General features: G+C 40.8%; 1 protein-coding gene across 3 annotated transcripts in view; it reads right to left on the reverse strand.

Moving 5' to 3' along the window:
* The window catches only part of PLXNB2 (plexin B2), a 249,565-nt gene that overhangs the window by 104,689 nt on the left and 126,816 nt on the right, over nucleotides 1–18,060 (reverse strand). For all 3 annotated transcript variants that reach the window (XM_072331745.1, XM_072331736.1, XM_072331754.1), the window contains exon 4: nucleotides 9,402–9,470. In XM_072331745.1, the coding sequence (XP_072187846.1) occupies nucleotides 9,402–9,403 (2 nt within the window). In that variant the 5' untranslated portion in view covers nucleotides 9,404–9,470. The remainder of the gene's footprint in view (nucleotides 1–9,401; nucleotides 9,471–18,060) is intronic.

Here is an 18,060-nt window from a genome sequence, read left to right on the forward strand (position 1 = left end):
ACACAATTCAGGGGATGTAACTTCAGTAGGTGTCCTAGAACTGGAGAAAGAAATGCTATCTCTCAACTTGTCAGAGAAAATAGGCAGGCTTGCTGGGAGGGGATGTTACCTCTGCTCATTTGTCTTTTGTAAGAATAAATGCCTGCTTTGTATAGGATGACTATTTTCAGGATACCACATTTGCTTACAATAATATGTCAGTACATTCAATTTTGCACAAGTTGTGCAAAATGGATGTATTGGGAATGCTTTCCTTTCTTTAGTTATTGGTTCCCATCCCCAGTCTACATTACTTACTTGTTCTCTTCCTCCAGGCCTATATATACTTCAAAGACATGTTTTCAAAGACCCATTTCTCTCAGCATAGCTTGCCCCCCAGCTGTAAAAGCTTTGCTCACATATACCTCCCCTAAGAGAGTTAACTTCTTAGCATAGAACTCCTTTAGGCAACATCTGCAGTCATGCAAACAGGTAGAAGGCTCCCATGTGGTGCAGCTCAAGAAGGAAACATACACATCCTGCAAAGCAAATCTAGGGTAGCCTCACAAATATTTATACATCAGATAGAATCTATATCCTGTAGCTTGGGCCACTATAAACAAATGCTACTCAATATATCTTTCATTTCAATCTACTGAAGAATTCACGTGTGGATGGATGGCCTGGTTTGAGTTCACCCAAGGGTATGAAAAATCTAGGAATGCAATAAATCTGTTTACTCCTAAGTTTCTGACCACATACCACTTGCCTCCTCAGCATTTTGCAACAGCATCTTTCTGGCTTTGGGATCAACCAGTCTTCTCAGCAATCACTCAGTTTCTGGATACTTGTGACGAAGCATTGGCAACTAATGCCACTGTAGAGCACAAATCAAAACAGCCCAGATAGATTTCTCCTGTATGGATGGTATATCTCATGCTTTCAAAAAACATGAGAGGTTAGAAGGGATAAAGGCCTTCAGGAATCTACTCTACAATCCCTGACATCAGGTCCTCTGTTCTTTCTTGTTCATCATAACAGAACTGGTATCGTGATCCTTTTTCCCACCCCCCCCGAGAGTTCCCTGAAAAGTCAAATGCTCAATAGTCTCTGTGATAAAGATTTGTGAACATACAACTGATGCAGAGGATGACAAAGCCAAAGCCACAGACCAACTGTTTGCTCTCAGTGTGAGGAGCCCGTCACCCCTTGCCATGTCCCCAGGACCACGTGTCAGAGGATCACAGAAGGAAACAACTCAAGAAAGTAGAGTAGGAAGAGCAGGTCGGACCTTAAGTCTCCATAACACTGCTCACAAAGAATAATCCCCATAACACTGCTTGCAATGAATGTTTTGGTTCCTTCCACACAAGTGGGAAGCTAATCTTTTATTTATTTATTTATTTATTTATTTTTTAAGCAATAAATTTATATGTAGCTCTATGCTTATATATGAATAATAACCGAGCTCTCAAAGCTATGCACACCTCCTGCCTCCTCAATGCAACCAGCACCTTCCTCCTTCCTTCAGGTTCAAACAACAGAGAAACAAGGTCTGAAAAATCTGCTTTTGGAAAATGAAAGTCAGGCTTTGAAGAGAACCTTGGCAGGTCCCTTCGGTTGTCTGGAAATGTCCAGACCTTAAAGAAATCAACAGCTGTGAATAAACACTGGAGTTACAATGTTTTGCAAACTCAGAAATTCCCAGGAACTGGAATTTAATACTATTCATTAAATAGTCACAAATTAAACTGATGTCATTTTAAGTAAAAGCAGCAAGGATAAACAAGTCTGTATTTTGTGCATCTCTGGAGGACTTCTATTTACTGTATTGACTGACAACAAGAAATCTGATGCCTAACATGAGAAATTCTTACTTCTTGACATACCTCATGACATTGTGCTCCATCAGATTGAGTGCTACAGCAACAGGATGCTAACATATTGCCTAGATATGATTATATTGCCTAGATTTCCAAAGGAATAGTGATTTTTAAATGTGTTTTTTTGCATGCATTGTATTAGCTGAATCAAATAAGGCTGAGGTTTGCCTTGAATTTAGCTCTAAAAATTATTTACAGGACAAGTATTTAATTCTTACTTTTATCCCTGTTACATCCCTTAATTAAATATAACATTAACTGAACTAAAGAATATTAAAAAGGTTCTTCTCAACTAATACATTTAAGTGCACAGGGAGAAAAAACAAACAAACAAAACAAGAACACAAGACAGGCTTATAAACAGATTCATACAAACAGCATGTAGAAGGCAACACCCTGTGAGCACGGGGCATGTTTTTTAGGTATCCTAGCACAAGAGTAACAGCAAAGGTGAGGAGCAGCAGAGGTGGTGTCTTCCATACAAATCAAGGTGCTAATGTGAATCGTCTCCTTTTAACAAAACAATATATCAGGTCACATTTATCAACTCCTTAAACAATATGGCTGTTGTACAGCAATGGGATGATGGGTGGGAATGGTGCAGAAGTCCTGCACCCCATACTCAGACTGCCAGGTATGGGGGAGTCCTGTAACTCCCTGCAGCTGGAGCACTCCTGCACCCAACCCCAAGGGATCAGCAGTATGAGGGCTCCAAACACAGTTTTGCAGCTCTGCTCTGAAAGCCATGGATTCAGATCCCACTGGAGGAAGCTGAGAGGCAGAGGCTGCTGCTACAGTTGATGGCTGAAAAGACCCACAGGGCAGCTGGTGTGAAGGGGTGGGCAGGGAGACACCCCAAAATGCCACTTTTGGGTTCTGCAGGAGTAGCAGAGCCAGAAATTAATTAAGTCTGAAGGGAATGAGGAGTCCTAAAACTATTCATTTATTAGTAATTGCAGCCACCACAGGCACAGCACTCAGATGCCTTCAGTGTGCCAGCAAACAGAAAATGGCAGCAGTGTTGTCAATAAGGAGAACAGCAGAACAAGCCCCTCAGAGCTTGCTCACTCACCTTAACCTGAAAAGAAGAGGATAAAGATGATTTCACCAGCTCCACCACCAGCAGCCACATGAAGGGGCTCACTTTGGCCCAGAATCAAAGGTTTATAAAGACAAAGCTATTGTAGCATCTGAGAATAACACTAAATGACATTCAGACTTCAGAATCAATGCTAGAATCAATGCTGACAACTGATTTGCAACAGTTCCCACCATCTGAACGTGTCTCTTTTTCCAAATGGGGACATTTCTTGATTTCAGTTGTTGAACGCAAGAAAAAACCAGGTGCCAATATCAATCCTCCCGTGTTCTCCAAAGGGACACCACAGCTGCTTGCTCCACAACATCCCATGGGCTGAGCTTCGCCAGAAGTAAGTGTCACTGGAGGCCATGCACCTCTCAGGCAGTAAATTCTGAGATGTTATAATAAAGTGGATGGTAGTGATGCAGCTCTGCTCATCAACATTTACAGGAAGAAAAAGAAGTATATAGTCTAGGTACCTTCAATAGTTGTTTCTCTGTGCACTTCCTCCATGCATTCCCCCAGAACTGAGATAATCCCACAACTTCACAGTCAGCTTCAGCAGCACATAGCACTGATGTGAAGCTCTGTTCCAGCACACCCAGCTTGTCTGCTCTGCTTCTGCAACTGGGTAAACTGCTTTGTGCTTTCTCTTGATCTCCACAGGATGCAGCAGTCCTTGCCAAAAATAACTATGTTTTAATTTTCTTTCACAATTCCCTTGAAGAGGTCTGCGCTGTTTTAATGCTGGAGCATCACATATCCCTTTAATCCCTGCCTACACATTTTAACATTTCAAACACAAGGTTATTTATAAACGAAAAACCATTGGGGCTTTGGTGAGGTACAGTGGTTTAGTGGGGACTGAAAGTGGGGAGGGGTCTGGGAGGGTGAGTTATCGTTTTCTGGTTTTAATCCCTTGCTCCTCCTCTGGCTTTGTTATTAGCAGCAGCACTGAGCCTGAGCAGGGCAAGACAGCAAAGAAGCCCTCTGAATGCGGGACAGTAATGCCAGCCACCAATTCAATCGTGCAGTCCTGCTCCAGGCTGTGCCATCAGCCCCTTTTTTTAGCCCAGACTTCTCCCTCCCTAACTGCCAAACCCCCCACTGAAAGCCTTTGGCTGCTGTTCTGTTTGCCCCCACCTGCTCAAGCAAGAGGGAGAACAAATGGGACCAAAGTAACCCTGTTTGCTGAGTTCTGTGCAGTATTCAGGGCTGGGCATTAACACACTGAATGGAGCTAACAGGTTACAGAAACTGTTTAGAGGAACAACGCGAGGCAGTGGAAAGCCCCCCTCACTCCAACTAAAACAACACTTGGAAACAAGTCGTGCAGCATACTGAAAGGGGACACAGCAGTTGTTCCCAATCCCTTCTCCTTTGTGGTTGTTGCTGAACAGCATGGCAAAAATTTGTCCTCCAGCCCAGTTACACCATTCTGCTGAGGCTGGAACAAAAGGAGAAAGAGCCATGGCAGAAATAACAAGGTAACCTGCATTTCTAATGGAAGCAACAGCAGGACATAAAAACCTTAATGCCATCACATGCAACTTTTATTTGCACTTCCAGCACCCTCTTGCTTTCTAAACACTTTTCATCCAAAACAAATTCATCAGAATGACTCTCCCATATCCTTCCATAACCTCAAGTATTTTGCAGCTCCACTGAGAACCATACAACCTCTTGCCTTATGCCCTGAGCTCTGGGCAGTGCAGGGGCCTGAGGCCAACCTGGCACCTGGCAACACACAGCATCCAGCTCCAGAATTTCTAGGGGTGCTTGAGTTTGGAAAAGCACATCCCTCAGGTTCAGCTTCCAGATCCATGCATCAGTGCCAAAATACTTGCATTCAGATTCAGACGTGTGAATATTATGGGGACCCAACTATAATTTAGGATAACTACAAGAATATGCAGAACCTCTGAAAACTGGACTAGTTGTGAGGGTAAATGAAGTAGGCAGCAATTGTGAAAATGTGATGTTAGGCATAATTTCAACTTTCTGGGCTTTTTACTTACCTGACAGGAGTGTTGTGAGAATCAGCTAATATTGACACTTTGGTCTTTAAAGTGCTTTGCCAAGTATTAATTAAGCAAGGGTCTTTTTGCATTTAAAAAGCTAGTATATTTGAGTTGAACTTACTTCCATCCCTCTCCTAAAATAGTAAAGTATCCACTGTTTGTTTTTCTACATATTCCCTGGGAGATAATTTTGGAGAATCAGAGGCATGAGAAGTTGTCTGCATTTTGTTGCAGAAATCTGTTTTCCTATGGGTCTCATAGCCAGGCCCGCAGCCTGAGAGCAAATGTTCCTGAGCACAGGGAGGAGGGGAACTCCCCATAACGAACACCCCCTTTACAGCTCACCTACTGGTATTTCCTACAGTGCAGGTCACAAGGACACGTATGAGAAGTTTATAACACACCACAGACACTCAAGCACTGCAATTACTGGTAAAGCACAGCCTCATTTCTCCACAGGGGGAAAGTGCCAACATATGGGCAAAACAGTATTCCAGTTTCATCTATAGTCAGTGACATGAAGCATGTCCAAAACTGTGTGATTCTTTTGTTCCACAAATCACCTGTGTAGGATGCTGCTGAAGACAGTGAGCAGAGGCTTGCTGCCAGAGCTGCCTCACTCCCAGTCTCCCTATGCTCGATAATGAGGGCAGAACATCCTTCGTGGACACCCTTGTTACAAAGATCTAGGAGCAAAGGTGCAACATTTGGCCTTAAGTAGCCCACTGAATATAAACCCATATTAGAGAGAAAGAAACGACTGTACTTGATAGCATATGGGAAAGTAGAACCATAAATTTCCAAATGTGCTGCTTTGCACACACCAGAGAGATCATTATACAGGGCTTTCCTGCTGCTGATGGTTCCAGCTTGACCTAGTGTCACAGGCTACGAGTCGTGGCAGCACTGGGAGATCCTCTCTCCTTCATCCTCAGTAATTTCTTTACTGTCAGCCAGGCAACACAAATACAATATTGCCACAGAGAAAGATAAAAACACAGGCAACACATCCTGGAATAGATGTCAGAAGGCAAAAGCACGAAGATAGGTAAAAATCCTGTGTACTTTCCTCAAACTCTGTTTAGAGACTTGGGTTTTGGGGTGACACCAGCAAAACTTCCGTGAGAGCATGCCACAATGTGCATGTCTCATTCTCACCTGGTGCCCACCAGACACAGGTGATATCGAACAATTGTTACCCAGTGCTTCAGTAGCTTCTGTCCCATGGATCTAAAAGGGGGTCTTCCAGGTGATTCTGGAGGCTCAGCCTGATTGAGATCACTCAAATTTTGCGACATAAAAGAACTTACAAATGTAATGGTAATGAAGCTAAATTCTAAAAGCAGGAAAATACTAGCAATAAAGTTCCTCATGTGAACCCTTTATGATAGTCCCTACGGTGAGAGGCTTTTTGCACAGTTCCCTGCCTCATTTCATGCACAGTACAGACATTACTTAATGAACTAGTGACTCTTCAATATTTATTTTTCTCCTCATTATCCAGCGTGGCTCTATGCCTTATTTACCATGCTATCCAAAGGCTGCCTAGAATTATTTAGTTTTCATGATAGAGTAGCCAAGTTCTTATGAACGACAATTAGTTTTACAATCCCCAGCTGGATCCTGAATGAAGGTGGACATTTGGAGGATGGTCATTCTTTTTAAGCAACTATTTCATAAACAAATAAGGCTAAAAGCATCTCTGTAGACTTCCCAGAAAGAACCTGCCTGCCAGGAAGCAGAGCTTACTGCGTGCACACGACATGACATGGTCCTCACCCTTTAGAAGTGTGTTGGAACCAAGCTATTTTTGGTGCTGGTGCACAGATTTTGCATAGAAACTACCACTGAGAATGGAGAACAAAACTCTCAGTGTTACAGTAAAGACTTATTCCAGGAATCTCAGATTACAAGACACACAGCAAGAAGCTAATTTTGTTATTTAATGAGGACTGGGTGTTCTTCTACCTCCACCCTGTGACCCTTCTACCTGTGCTCTACTTGATGGTGCCTGCTCCCAGCTCCCTCATATGCACTTCTGCTTTCATTCATTGCCTCTAGGTTATTACGATATATTACCAGCATAATGTAATACAGTTATCAGCTTATCATCCCCTCCAGCCCATTATACATTTTTCCCAGCCTTTCCTTACTAATTAAAACAACAACATCACTCCTTATCTTCTTTCTCCTCTTTACCAGGTGAAGAAACAAAGCAAAACAACATTTCCCAGATTCCTCCAGTGTATCCGCTTTGGCTTTCAGCTCTGTGAAAGATCAGTCTGGAAGTCTTTTGGAAGAGAAAGGGGAAGAGACCATTTCTGGAAGTTTATTCCACTTTCTGGCTTTATGGGTAAACAAAGCCCAAATCTTGCCAGCTATTATGCTAAATGTACTTCAAATCCAAGTTCAAGATTCTGTTTTCAATAACTAATTGACATTTGAGAGTTATTGGAGTTCAGAAGGATAAAACTCTAATTTTCATGTCTGATAATTGCAATAGCCAGATCAGATAGAAGTTCTTCAATTAGGAACACAATCTACACTTCTACAAAATTAAAATACCAGAAAAATAAGATCTACTGGAGATCATATCTATTCTTACATCAAGGAAAAAATATTCAGCTCTCCACATGGATAGGTTTATTCCTCTGCCAGTTTCATGGCCAGGCAGTAATCATGTCACCTACGCTGTCTATTACTACTAAACTATCTGAAACACAATTTTAGTTCACGTATTTTACTTGCTTTCATATACGCACACATATGAAACAATATTTTCACGGAGCAGTTATGCTTAGAACTCAATTTATACTCAAATGGCTGTCTCCTGCTAAATAAACATTAAAAAAACAAACAAGACAGCCTTACTATCCTGCTTGTTACATAATTCTGAGGGAATTGATGATAACATTTTCCCAAGTTTCCCATGAAAAAAAGTTAAAAACTGAGTTGGTAACTATGAAGTGAAAGTAACCATAGGGAATCTTCTACAAAGACAAATTCATCACACACACATGGAACTGATCAGACGTTCCATGGACTAGAACACTCTACAGATTCTAAAGCTAAAATTAGTCACTTGTTGTTTGTTTTCATTTTGTACAATTCCCACTGGGAGGTTTTAAAGACTTAATTTTGTATCTAATAAGTGTATACTCATTTCAAGTGGGGCCACATACTAGGGATGTAGAGAGCCAATGCACAATTTAGCTTGTAAATCCCTACTTTAGGTACAATGTTGTCAAATTGTGGGATCTCTATTTCATACAACTCAGAATCTGCAGACAACTCTATAGAACAGATAGGATTTTGCTATGCTCCTGTAGCAGCTCACTGTTTTGGTATTATTAGTCAGTTAGTACCTTTAGAAGACAAGTTTGCCATAACCCAAAGCCTAGAATTAAAACTGTTCCAGCATGTTAGGCATTTAAAAAAGGATCATCATCATCCTGCTTGACATCTAAGTCATGAATTCTGTACTTTATCCAGCATTTGGAAAGACTTAGTTGACTGCTTCCAAACTCATCAGGCAAGCTCTGGGAAATGGAAGGTGAGATCGTGGGAAAAATGTAATACCAAAAATACTGGAACAAATCTGTGGCAGCTAGAAGTTTATGACTATCCCTGCTCTGCACACGAGAGACTCGAAACCTCCAGGGGTATGACTTCCAGAGACAGGTCTTTGCTTCTCACACAAATACATACGTACATATGCCCCCACGCAGTTACAGAGTTCAGATTATTATGAAATACAGTTAGGAAAAGTGATGACTTTAAGAAAAATAATGGGGTATTCAAGAGCAAACTAACAGTTTCAAAAGGGTCTAGAAAATGAACCAAAGCTCTTATTGTTACAGAACTATTGACTCCAGGTTTGAAAAAGTGACCTCAAGTGAGCAATGATGCACTTAGCCTGGAACATGAAGCTGCTGTATTTCATCCCAAATTGAATTGCCAATCCACAGTGCAATCTTCTACTACCAGCTCACATATTTGGGGCAAGTACACAGAAAAATACTGTATAATGGATGTATTATTCCAAGTTAGACAAAATTCTTCTGGAAGTGGAAAATGTGTCTGTGTTACAGAACTTAAGGACCCCTTTGAGGCTGTGTTTGTTGTTTCTTTTATTCTATGGGTATTTAGTGACAACTTCATGTAGACAGTTTTCCTTCAAGCAGTTCATAAGCATACAAATACCTTTGGACATGGCCCAGCTGATAGCATTTAGGTACACCTTGCCTACAGACTCGTATTTAAAAACACAAAGATAGTTTCATCATACAGACTGTACAATGTTCAGATCCAGCATTGTCATAACAGGGAAAGTATTATGTTAAGTGGTATTTTAGGTACATCAGTTTGTCAATAACAAAAGAATCAATATCATTGACTTGCAAATATAAAGCCACCTGTATGCTATGAAATACTTACATTCACTTTTCTACTATGTCTTCTTCACTACAGTCAGGTTATCTTCCAGGACGGCGTTTAATCTTCTTACTAAATAGAAACAAAAATAAGACAGTGATTAAAACAATATCCATATTCATTAAGCAATGCTCAATCATCTTAAATTTATGAGCTTTGAAATATTGATTTAAGATCATCTATAGTGTTCCATAAACTTATAATTTGTTTATATATATTCAATTTTATAACATTTTAAACACAGTTTTAGCACACCATAACTTTCAATCCTGAGGCTAAATGGGGTAATGTTCTGCATTTCTGTAGCTACTGAGATTATAAATCAGATGGACAGTTGCTCACAAATGTACAACTAATTACTACAGAACTGAGAGCTCGGCTGATATATTACCAGAAAGAATGGCTGGCATTACAGATGGGGTATTGTACGACTTGGCACTCTTCTAGTGAGAGCTTGAACATGCTCTTATCAATGGCAGCACTCAGCACCTCCCACGACCAAACATTTAAGAATGGAAGAGAAACAGTGCCTGTTCCTCTAGGGAAGGATAAAATACCATCTGATAGCATTTAACATTACTGTATATGCCAAAAAGTCATTAAAAAAGAGTGTTAACCCGGACTGTTTAAATTGAATATGAATATAATTGTCCTCAAAGATTACCCACATCAATCCGTGCAGTGAGTGCTGAATGCCCCAACCTGGTTCTTACCATACGGATATCTATCAGTATATTTTTGTAAAGAATATGATGCCCACTCAAGCAGTTCACAGCAAATACCAAAGCAGGCACTAAAAGATCATCAAATGGAAGTCAAGCATGATGCAAAGACCCAAACATACAGCAAAATCCACCACCTCATCTCCAAGCCATCTCGTCTCAGAGCCAGTTGAAGCTGACTTTGAGACTTGCCTGACACTGGCTCCCTGGGGAGGTAGGAAATAAACCTCAGCAGGACTTTTATTTTCCTCTTCATGTGCCCTGAGGCTGCCCAGTACTAAAGCGTGCTTATTTCATTAATATTCGATGGGACTTAATTTCTTGTTTGCATTCCCCATATCCAGTTGCTGTGGTAACACATTCTTTAGGACTCCATACATTCATCTCCTCCTGACAAAACAAATTGCTTGGAAGCAGCCAAGGTCCCAGCGAAAAGCAGTCTGAGGAACCTGCATGCTCACAAAGATACTCAGCAAAACCATGAGATGCAATGCCACGGTGAGTGCTGCTAGCTTCAATTATTTGTGTGTTCCATTGGAAGTATTTTCCACAGCAGAAGGCTGTGTGGCTGTACTAAGAAGAGAGGGCTGAGCAAAGTGAAACAAGGATAGTGGTCAGGTAGATGTAGAGAGAAGGTGAACGGATCTTCTACTGGAAGCATGAGGTGAAGATGGAGAAGTAAACAATATCAGGATGAAGAGAAGATATCAGGATTTCTCTTTTTTCATAAAGAAAGGAAGAGAGAGACATGGGCAAAGGGCAGGGTGAGGTATTTGGACATCACCTGGATGACAGGACCTAACTGGAAAGAGGAGGTTTGGACTGGACCTTAGAGATGGCACAGGAGGGGAGGCTCAAGTAAAGTGGCCAACCCATGTGACAGGCAATAGTCTTGGATTTAGGACAAAGGCAAACAAAGATTGCTTTCTATGCCTTATTAAGAAAGGAAATAACCTGGTGCAACATACGCACAGAAAGGAAAATACAGAAGTAAAAGGAAGAGCAAGGGGTATGAAAGAGCATGACATTTTCAACAACTGTCAAGAAGGAAGAAGGTGGGGAGGTGAGTCAACAAGGAAACAATATTTCATCCATCTGGGAAGTTCTCTATGTACATCTCTTTGTATCTCTCTTCTTTAGAAGTTTTTTTTGCAAGCATTGCCAAATAGTGACGTAGGCTTTTCTTGAGCAGTTGGCTCACATCTCAGCTTTGCAGTTGCAACACCTGAAGTGTCAACTGAAATTTGGCTAAGCTTGGAAAAGAAATCAGATCCTGAGCTTTCACAGTTGCATCCAGCCAGTAATACCCCCAGTAACAAAAGTACACATCCTGCTAAACTTTAATTATTGGGATAACAGGCTCAACCACAACTGAAAAATTAGAAGAGAGCAATCAGACTGTGTATGCGTCAGTTCTCACATGTGTACACTTAACATTTTAGTCTATGGTTGGTAACTAGCTGTGCCAGAGAATGATGCTACCCAACTGTACTCAGTTTTCTACTTTATAACATACAGATCCGTTTTCATAATAGGCCTGGGACACAAGCCAGAAATCTTACTCACTGTCTCCCTACTTATTCAAACTGAGTCATCAGATTTTCCAGGTTGCTCTGCTCTTAGCCGGCATGTTGCTTTGGCTAGGTTTGGATGGACGTCAGTAGTACCATCTGCCACAAAGCTTCCTGGTTTTGTTTAGTTTTTTCCTTTTAACTTCTGCTTGTAGCACAACAGCTCTTTTTCAGTATCTTACACTGAGCACACTGTCACGGCAAGGAATACATCTTCCACGGCATGAGTTGGCCAGCCGGCCAGCCCAAAGGGAGTGCTTTAGCTACAGGAACTAAAATACACATTCTTATCAGAAATCTTTAAGCTGGAATTTCTGCAGGCTGACTGAAAGTCAAAAGTACCTAAAAGACACAGTGAGGTTTTCTTTAAAGCTGACAGCAACCGGGAGCACAAACAAAGCAAGTGTGGGATGAGGAGATGCTCACACAAGCTAACTTCAGTCTAACAAGGTTGATATTGACAGAACAGCAGAGGTTGAAAGGGATCTCAGGGGGCCATGTTGTCCCTTCTCTCTGCACTGGCTCAGGAGAGAGGGTTTTGTTATGGGTCATCTTCTAGAGAAGGAATCAGTCTTTGTACTACTTTTTGGAGCATCCTCTCCCTCTATAATCTCCGGAGGACAGTAGAGATGAGTGCCATTAGATCAAATATAGCTCTTATCCTGTCTTGTCCCAATCTGAATGCATTTAACTGCTCCTACCTTCTCACATGAAACAATTTCTGACTTTCAAATCGGAAGGCTCCACTAGGACAAAGGGACAAAGAACACCACAGACATGTAACCTAACTAAGACTGTGAGGACATGTAAATCACACACAGAATCACAGAATCACAGAATGACCTGGGTTGGAAGGGACCTCAAGGATCATGAAGTTCCAACCCCCCTGCCTGGCAGGGCCACCAAACTTCCACATAATAACCCAGCAAAGCTGCATACAAGATCCCTATCCTGCAAGCACCCTGTTCCTCATCTTGCAGCTGTGCCTCTCTATGTTGAATGTCATAGGTACTGTCACTTCAAAAACATGGTTAGCTCAGGTTGAACAGCTGTATTTACATTTTGAGTGCAGCTCCAATGCAACACCTCCTGGAGGGATGGTGGTTTTCTGAACACTGGAAGGAACAAACACAGCACTCCTCCGATTGAGCAGTTAGTGCTGTTATAAGCAAAAATGTTTAAAGTGCTATTTTTGCTTGTTTGCTTCTACAGCTTTGGAAAAAAATAAATAAATAAATAAATAAAAATCCAAATTTCTTTGAGGGAGGTTTTTGTTGGTTTGTTAGAAAGGGCACACAAGGGGTCAGGGACAGAAAGTTGTGCTATCCGGTTCCCAGACACAGGCCTTGCTCCCTTGAGCTTCAGTTATATGTAACATATTGACTAAGTGCTTTTCATATAGGCATTTATCCACCCACGGGACATTTATTTGGCTGTTTAGCTAACAAGTATGGTGCACCCAATAGTTCTGAGCATATAGGGTAACACTTTCAGTGTTTCTGTTTTGAGCTTAATTTTGAAATCGGATCTTCACGTTTCATTTTGTCACAACACTGAGATCACGTCCATATGGAAACAGGATGTAGAATTTACTATTAAAAACTTTAGGCTGTTATTAAATGTCAGCTTAAGACCCCAAACATTATAGTATTTACATCACTAATTAAATAACATACTGCTATGCTACAAAGCTCAGCTAATTCTGCATCACTCCTTACCTTCAGCTCCCTGCTTTACGTTGTTCCTGGTCATTCCCTTCTTGCCCTTTATACCTATTTAACCTCAGAGACACTGGCTTCACTTCCAGCATAGAACCTACAAACTCATCACTGACTTCCTTTCTATTTCCTCCACTTGGCTACCTAAGATTCAGAACCATTGTTTTCTTGAAGCTGCTCCATATAGCTCTGCTTTCAGTATGCTTACACATAGTACAGTTTAAACTCTTGCTTTGGTTTTCAGTCAGTCTCACATCTTTTTGTCCACAAATTTATGTGCTATGAAAAGGCCCTGATCTCCTCTGTAAAAATTCAAAGAATATTAACATGATGATGGAAGTGTTTAATATTGCTGGATGGACCTCAAAAGAACCACCACTTTCACTCAGCCCTTTCATTTTTCTCTTCCTGTAGTTTGCAGGGCAAAAATTAAAAAAAAAAAAAATGCTGGAGTTTTATGTTCTCAACATTTAAGTTAAAAGTCTCAGATCAAAGTCTGAGTTTTACAAATACAATACAAGAAAAAAGACAGGCGTAACTCAATACTGAAAACCAAGAATTTGTGCTCCTTTCGCCTTTCTGAATATTCTTCATTTCAGTATAAGGAGACTACATAGCTCGTCTCTTTATAGACTTTTCCACAGAGACTTCCTGGCTACAGAATTAAATGCACTAACCTCTTTCCCTGTTGTCCTTTCTGACCAGTCTAGAAAGCCTACTTGCTCCTTGAACAGTATTTCACTGCAAAGATCAAATAGCAAGAACATTACCTCATGAGCTGGTTGACCTCCAGTAACTCACAAAATAGGGCCAAGAACAGAAGCAATTAACAGTGAAGGAGTGGCGAGGTATACACTTTCCAGCCTCTTCAGCCTGTTACTTATCAAAACCTTACAACTGATACTGGGCAAAATATACCCTGCCTTATAACTCACAGAGGGCAAGAATCACTCTAACCTGTGTGGAATCAGCACCTAATGGTGATCCACTGGAACCTGATTCTCATCAAGTGTCTGGTCTCTTGGATAAGGGTTTCATCTAATGTACAGCAACACAGAAGCAATTCCAGTTTCTCAAAAGCTATTTAAGAAATTCTTAAACCTCAACTTCTTCCAACAGCATTTTTAGCTTGGTAACATAACAAGAATAAGGATACAACAAATAGTAGGAATAACTTCTTTTAAGCCTAAAAAGCTATTTTAGAAATATCCTCAGAGACATAAACAAGATGCCTGGTAGTAAGATGTAATGAGGAAAAAAAAAAAAAAAAAAAAAAAAAAAAAAAAAAAAAAAAAAAAAGGCACATATTTGGGATGGCCAATGTAATTAACTTGTGCTTTTTTTAGTTGCAAATAAACCTGTTGTCCCAAACTGATACCATAAAAAAGCATGCTAAACAATAATGTCAACTAAACGAACTGTATGATTTAGCTGAGGGTAACAGGAGAGGTAGATTTTTAACACAGGAATGGCTGTATATATATATTTTTTTCATCATGAAAATGAAACTTAGCAAATCTGATGAACTCCAAGCTGTGTTCAGTTTAAACATACCTACACTGACTCCGACTTGTCCACATGACAAGCTCAACACTGTGTGCAAAGCTAGAGAATCTACTTGTTAGAAAGATCAATACAGATTAGAGATATTCACACTTTTAGGTTGATTTTCTTTTTTTCTTCTTGCTGTTTTTTAAACTCTCCAGCTTGTGTACTGTGGAGTAAAGGTGATACAAAATCGTAAACAGTGCAATCTATGTTCTTGACTTTTCAATGCCATCTGGCAAACTGTTGCAAAATGAATACCATGAGAAGCAACTTCATATCCCGGGACAGGATGTTTACACTGTCCAGTGTCAGCATCTAAATCAAACCTGTTAGTTTCTCTACTCTCAATACAGTCAAAGGGAAAAATGTAGACTCTTCCAGAAGGCAGCTTAAAGTGGGCTTCTTTCTCTTACTATTGGCTAGAGAAGCATCGCAGGTGTTCATGTTATCTAATTTGTTAAAGTGAATATCCTCTTTCTGTAACAAAATAACAACTTGTTAATTCTGTGGCCTCTGGCTTAAAAAAACGATAATTAGAAGCTCATGAAAAAAAATTATCAATGCCTTTTCCCCGACACACTCTGCAAAAACAGGCAAAGATGGCAAAGATCCTCTCTTCAATTGCTTTATAGGACCTTTTCAGTTCTTAAGATAACCACACAGACTTCCAGCAGTCTTCTCCTTTCCCTTTTCTTTGAGTGACCTGCTTGCTTTCTCCACGTCTGTCAGGAGACCAGAATGGACTTATCTGAAAATTCCTCAGACAGATTTTTAATTTATAACTCATACCAAGCAATATCGTCTGCCTGGGAGCAGGAATCAAACCTCCTGCTCTTAAGTAAACACTTGCTTTGGGCTTCATATTCTAGCTGAAGGTTAATCACCACATAGTGGTGTGCACTAATCTGAAGACCAAAGGTGAAATCCTATAGTCACTGAAGCAAGTGAAAGTTCCTGTAAGGCCAGAATTCCTGTCTAGATTACCTCATATATGCGTGTACAGATGTAAACTTTAATAAGTTCACATTGTTTCACACAGAAAAAGGCTACAGATGTAACCCTCGTACTCTCACGCTAAAGAAAGGAACCATTTACACTTCCCCTGTCACCCAGTAGATTTAGCTATAGCCTTGCTCAGTTGAAACACATTTCTGTGCATCTGCCCTTGAAGAGGACACTATGCTCCAGGTCCCAGACAGATGAGCCATTATTGTCCAAGGGGCACAGTGTAAGTACGTTCAAACCCTCCTTGTGCTTACTGTTACTTTTGCGGCTGAACTTGGACATCATTGCTTTTAAAACGTGAGGACATGGAATTGTTCTGACGACCCTCAGGACCAATACTCAGTGTGCTGGGTAGGCAGCCAGCACAGGGCCTGTGTGTGCAGCCTTCCCTCTAGCACTGAGGTTCTCCCATCAACAGGAGGTGCTCTCCAGGTCACTAAGATCACCCAGAGTGGACAGCCACTACCTCCTAGCAAAGCAAAGTTTACTGTTAGTTTTCCAGGAATTCAACACAATGCCAGCATGTCTACACACTGACAATCCCAAAGCTTACAAGTTTAGTTTTCCCTTCACTTTTCTATTCCCTCAAAGTCCTAAACTGATATTGCTGTTCTCTGTTCTCAATTCTCTGATAATCCTTTCCCCCTCTTCCCCCCCTCTTTGGACATGGAAAAGAGGAAGCAGAGGGAGGTGTATTGAAAAAATGAAGCAGATTGACATCTATTTTTGTGCTGATTGTAAAGAACATTAAACAGGCAGAGCAGCTAATGGACTAGCTTGCATTCACCTAAGTTGCTGAAGTACTGAAATAGCTCGATCACTTCAAAATACCAGTACTTCACTGACAAGAAGTATCAGGAATTTTGTGGTATTCAAGCTGTGTGCAGACTTACAGGTAGTGCTGCTCTTGCCATAAAATATTCTACAGCTGCTGTGCTGCCTTAAAACAGCCCCAGCAACAATCTTCCCCCAGCCTCCCCTTCACAAAACACAGCTGTTAACTACAAACTGCAGAACACAAAAAAAGCACCCAAATTGCCCAATGATCATTACTGTTCAATCAAGGTAAATTGTGAGACATTCACAGACACTGCATCAGAGCCTCCCACCCCAGGAAAGAAAATCAGTGTCTGTGGTATTACATCCACCCTTCGTCTTCACGGAGCAGAAGGCATTCCACAGGCAGTTTTATTTCTCACAGCACTGATTTTCTATCGATCTGCTCTGGCCTGGATTTGAAATAGGATACCACATGAAACTGGATCCTGCCAGCCTCAAACAAGTCCAGACTTGCAGAGGAGGTTAAACAAAAGGAAAAAGAAGATTTTTTAAACACACGGTGGGAGTAAAACTAATTTTAAAATGCTCTCCATTTCTCTGGAATGGAAGTAATATATTACCTCTATAAAGTCTTTTATGTAAAGCTCTTGAAATTCTTTATTACTTATACAATGCCATTGGTGTACACCTCTCTTTTGAAATACGCATTTTAATAGTCAACCAAAGGGTTCCAAACCACTAAGGCAATTAAGACTGTTTTAAAACTGGCTTCACTAGCAGACTTCTACCTTCCTCTGTGCAGCTGATATGTTCTGCCCCATTCCTTTAGTCCCTTCATCACACAGTCAGTGGAAGGACTTGCACAAGAATTTGACTGCATACTCCCTAAATTATGAAACACATCCTGCCTTATTGGAAAGTAAACAGGCATGACACTGGGAGTGAATAGAGGGAGACAGGAAAAAACATGAAGTGAAAAAGTGGGTAAAAAAGAAGAAAAAAATTGTTAAATGGGAAACGTGACATGGATGAGAGAGAATAAGTGACGTAAGGAAAAACCAGCAACGGAGAGTGTGGAAGTAAAAAGAAAAGGACTAAAAGGATGGAGAGTACATCCTGAGCACTGTGGGGCTTTGGCTGGCGTGGTGAGCCAGGCAGGCTTTGGCCAGAGCCCCAGCAAAAGGACTGATTGAAGTTTTAGGTGTCTTCTTTACTCACTTTCTCTGGGGATAGAATGCTGCATTGCACATTTTACATCTTTTGCTTGCTTTCAACAGCACAAAAGAAGAAATAATTGTCACAAAACCTGCTTTAAAAC

This window comes from Excalfactoria chinensis, chromosome 1, assembly GCF_039878825.1.
Source record: "Excalfactoria chinensis isolate bCotChi1 chromosome 1, bCotChi1.hap2, whole genome shotgun sequence".
Classification (NCBI taxonomy): Eukaryota; Metazoa; Chordata; class Aves; order Galliformes; family Phasianidae; genus Excalfactoria; species Excalfactoria chinensis.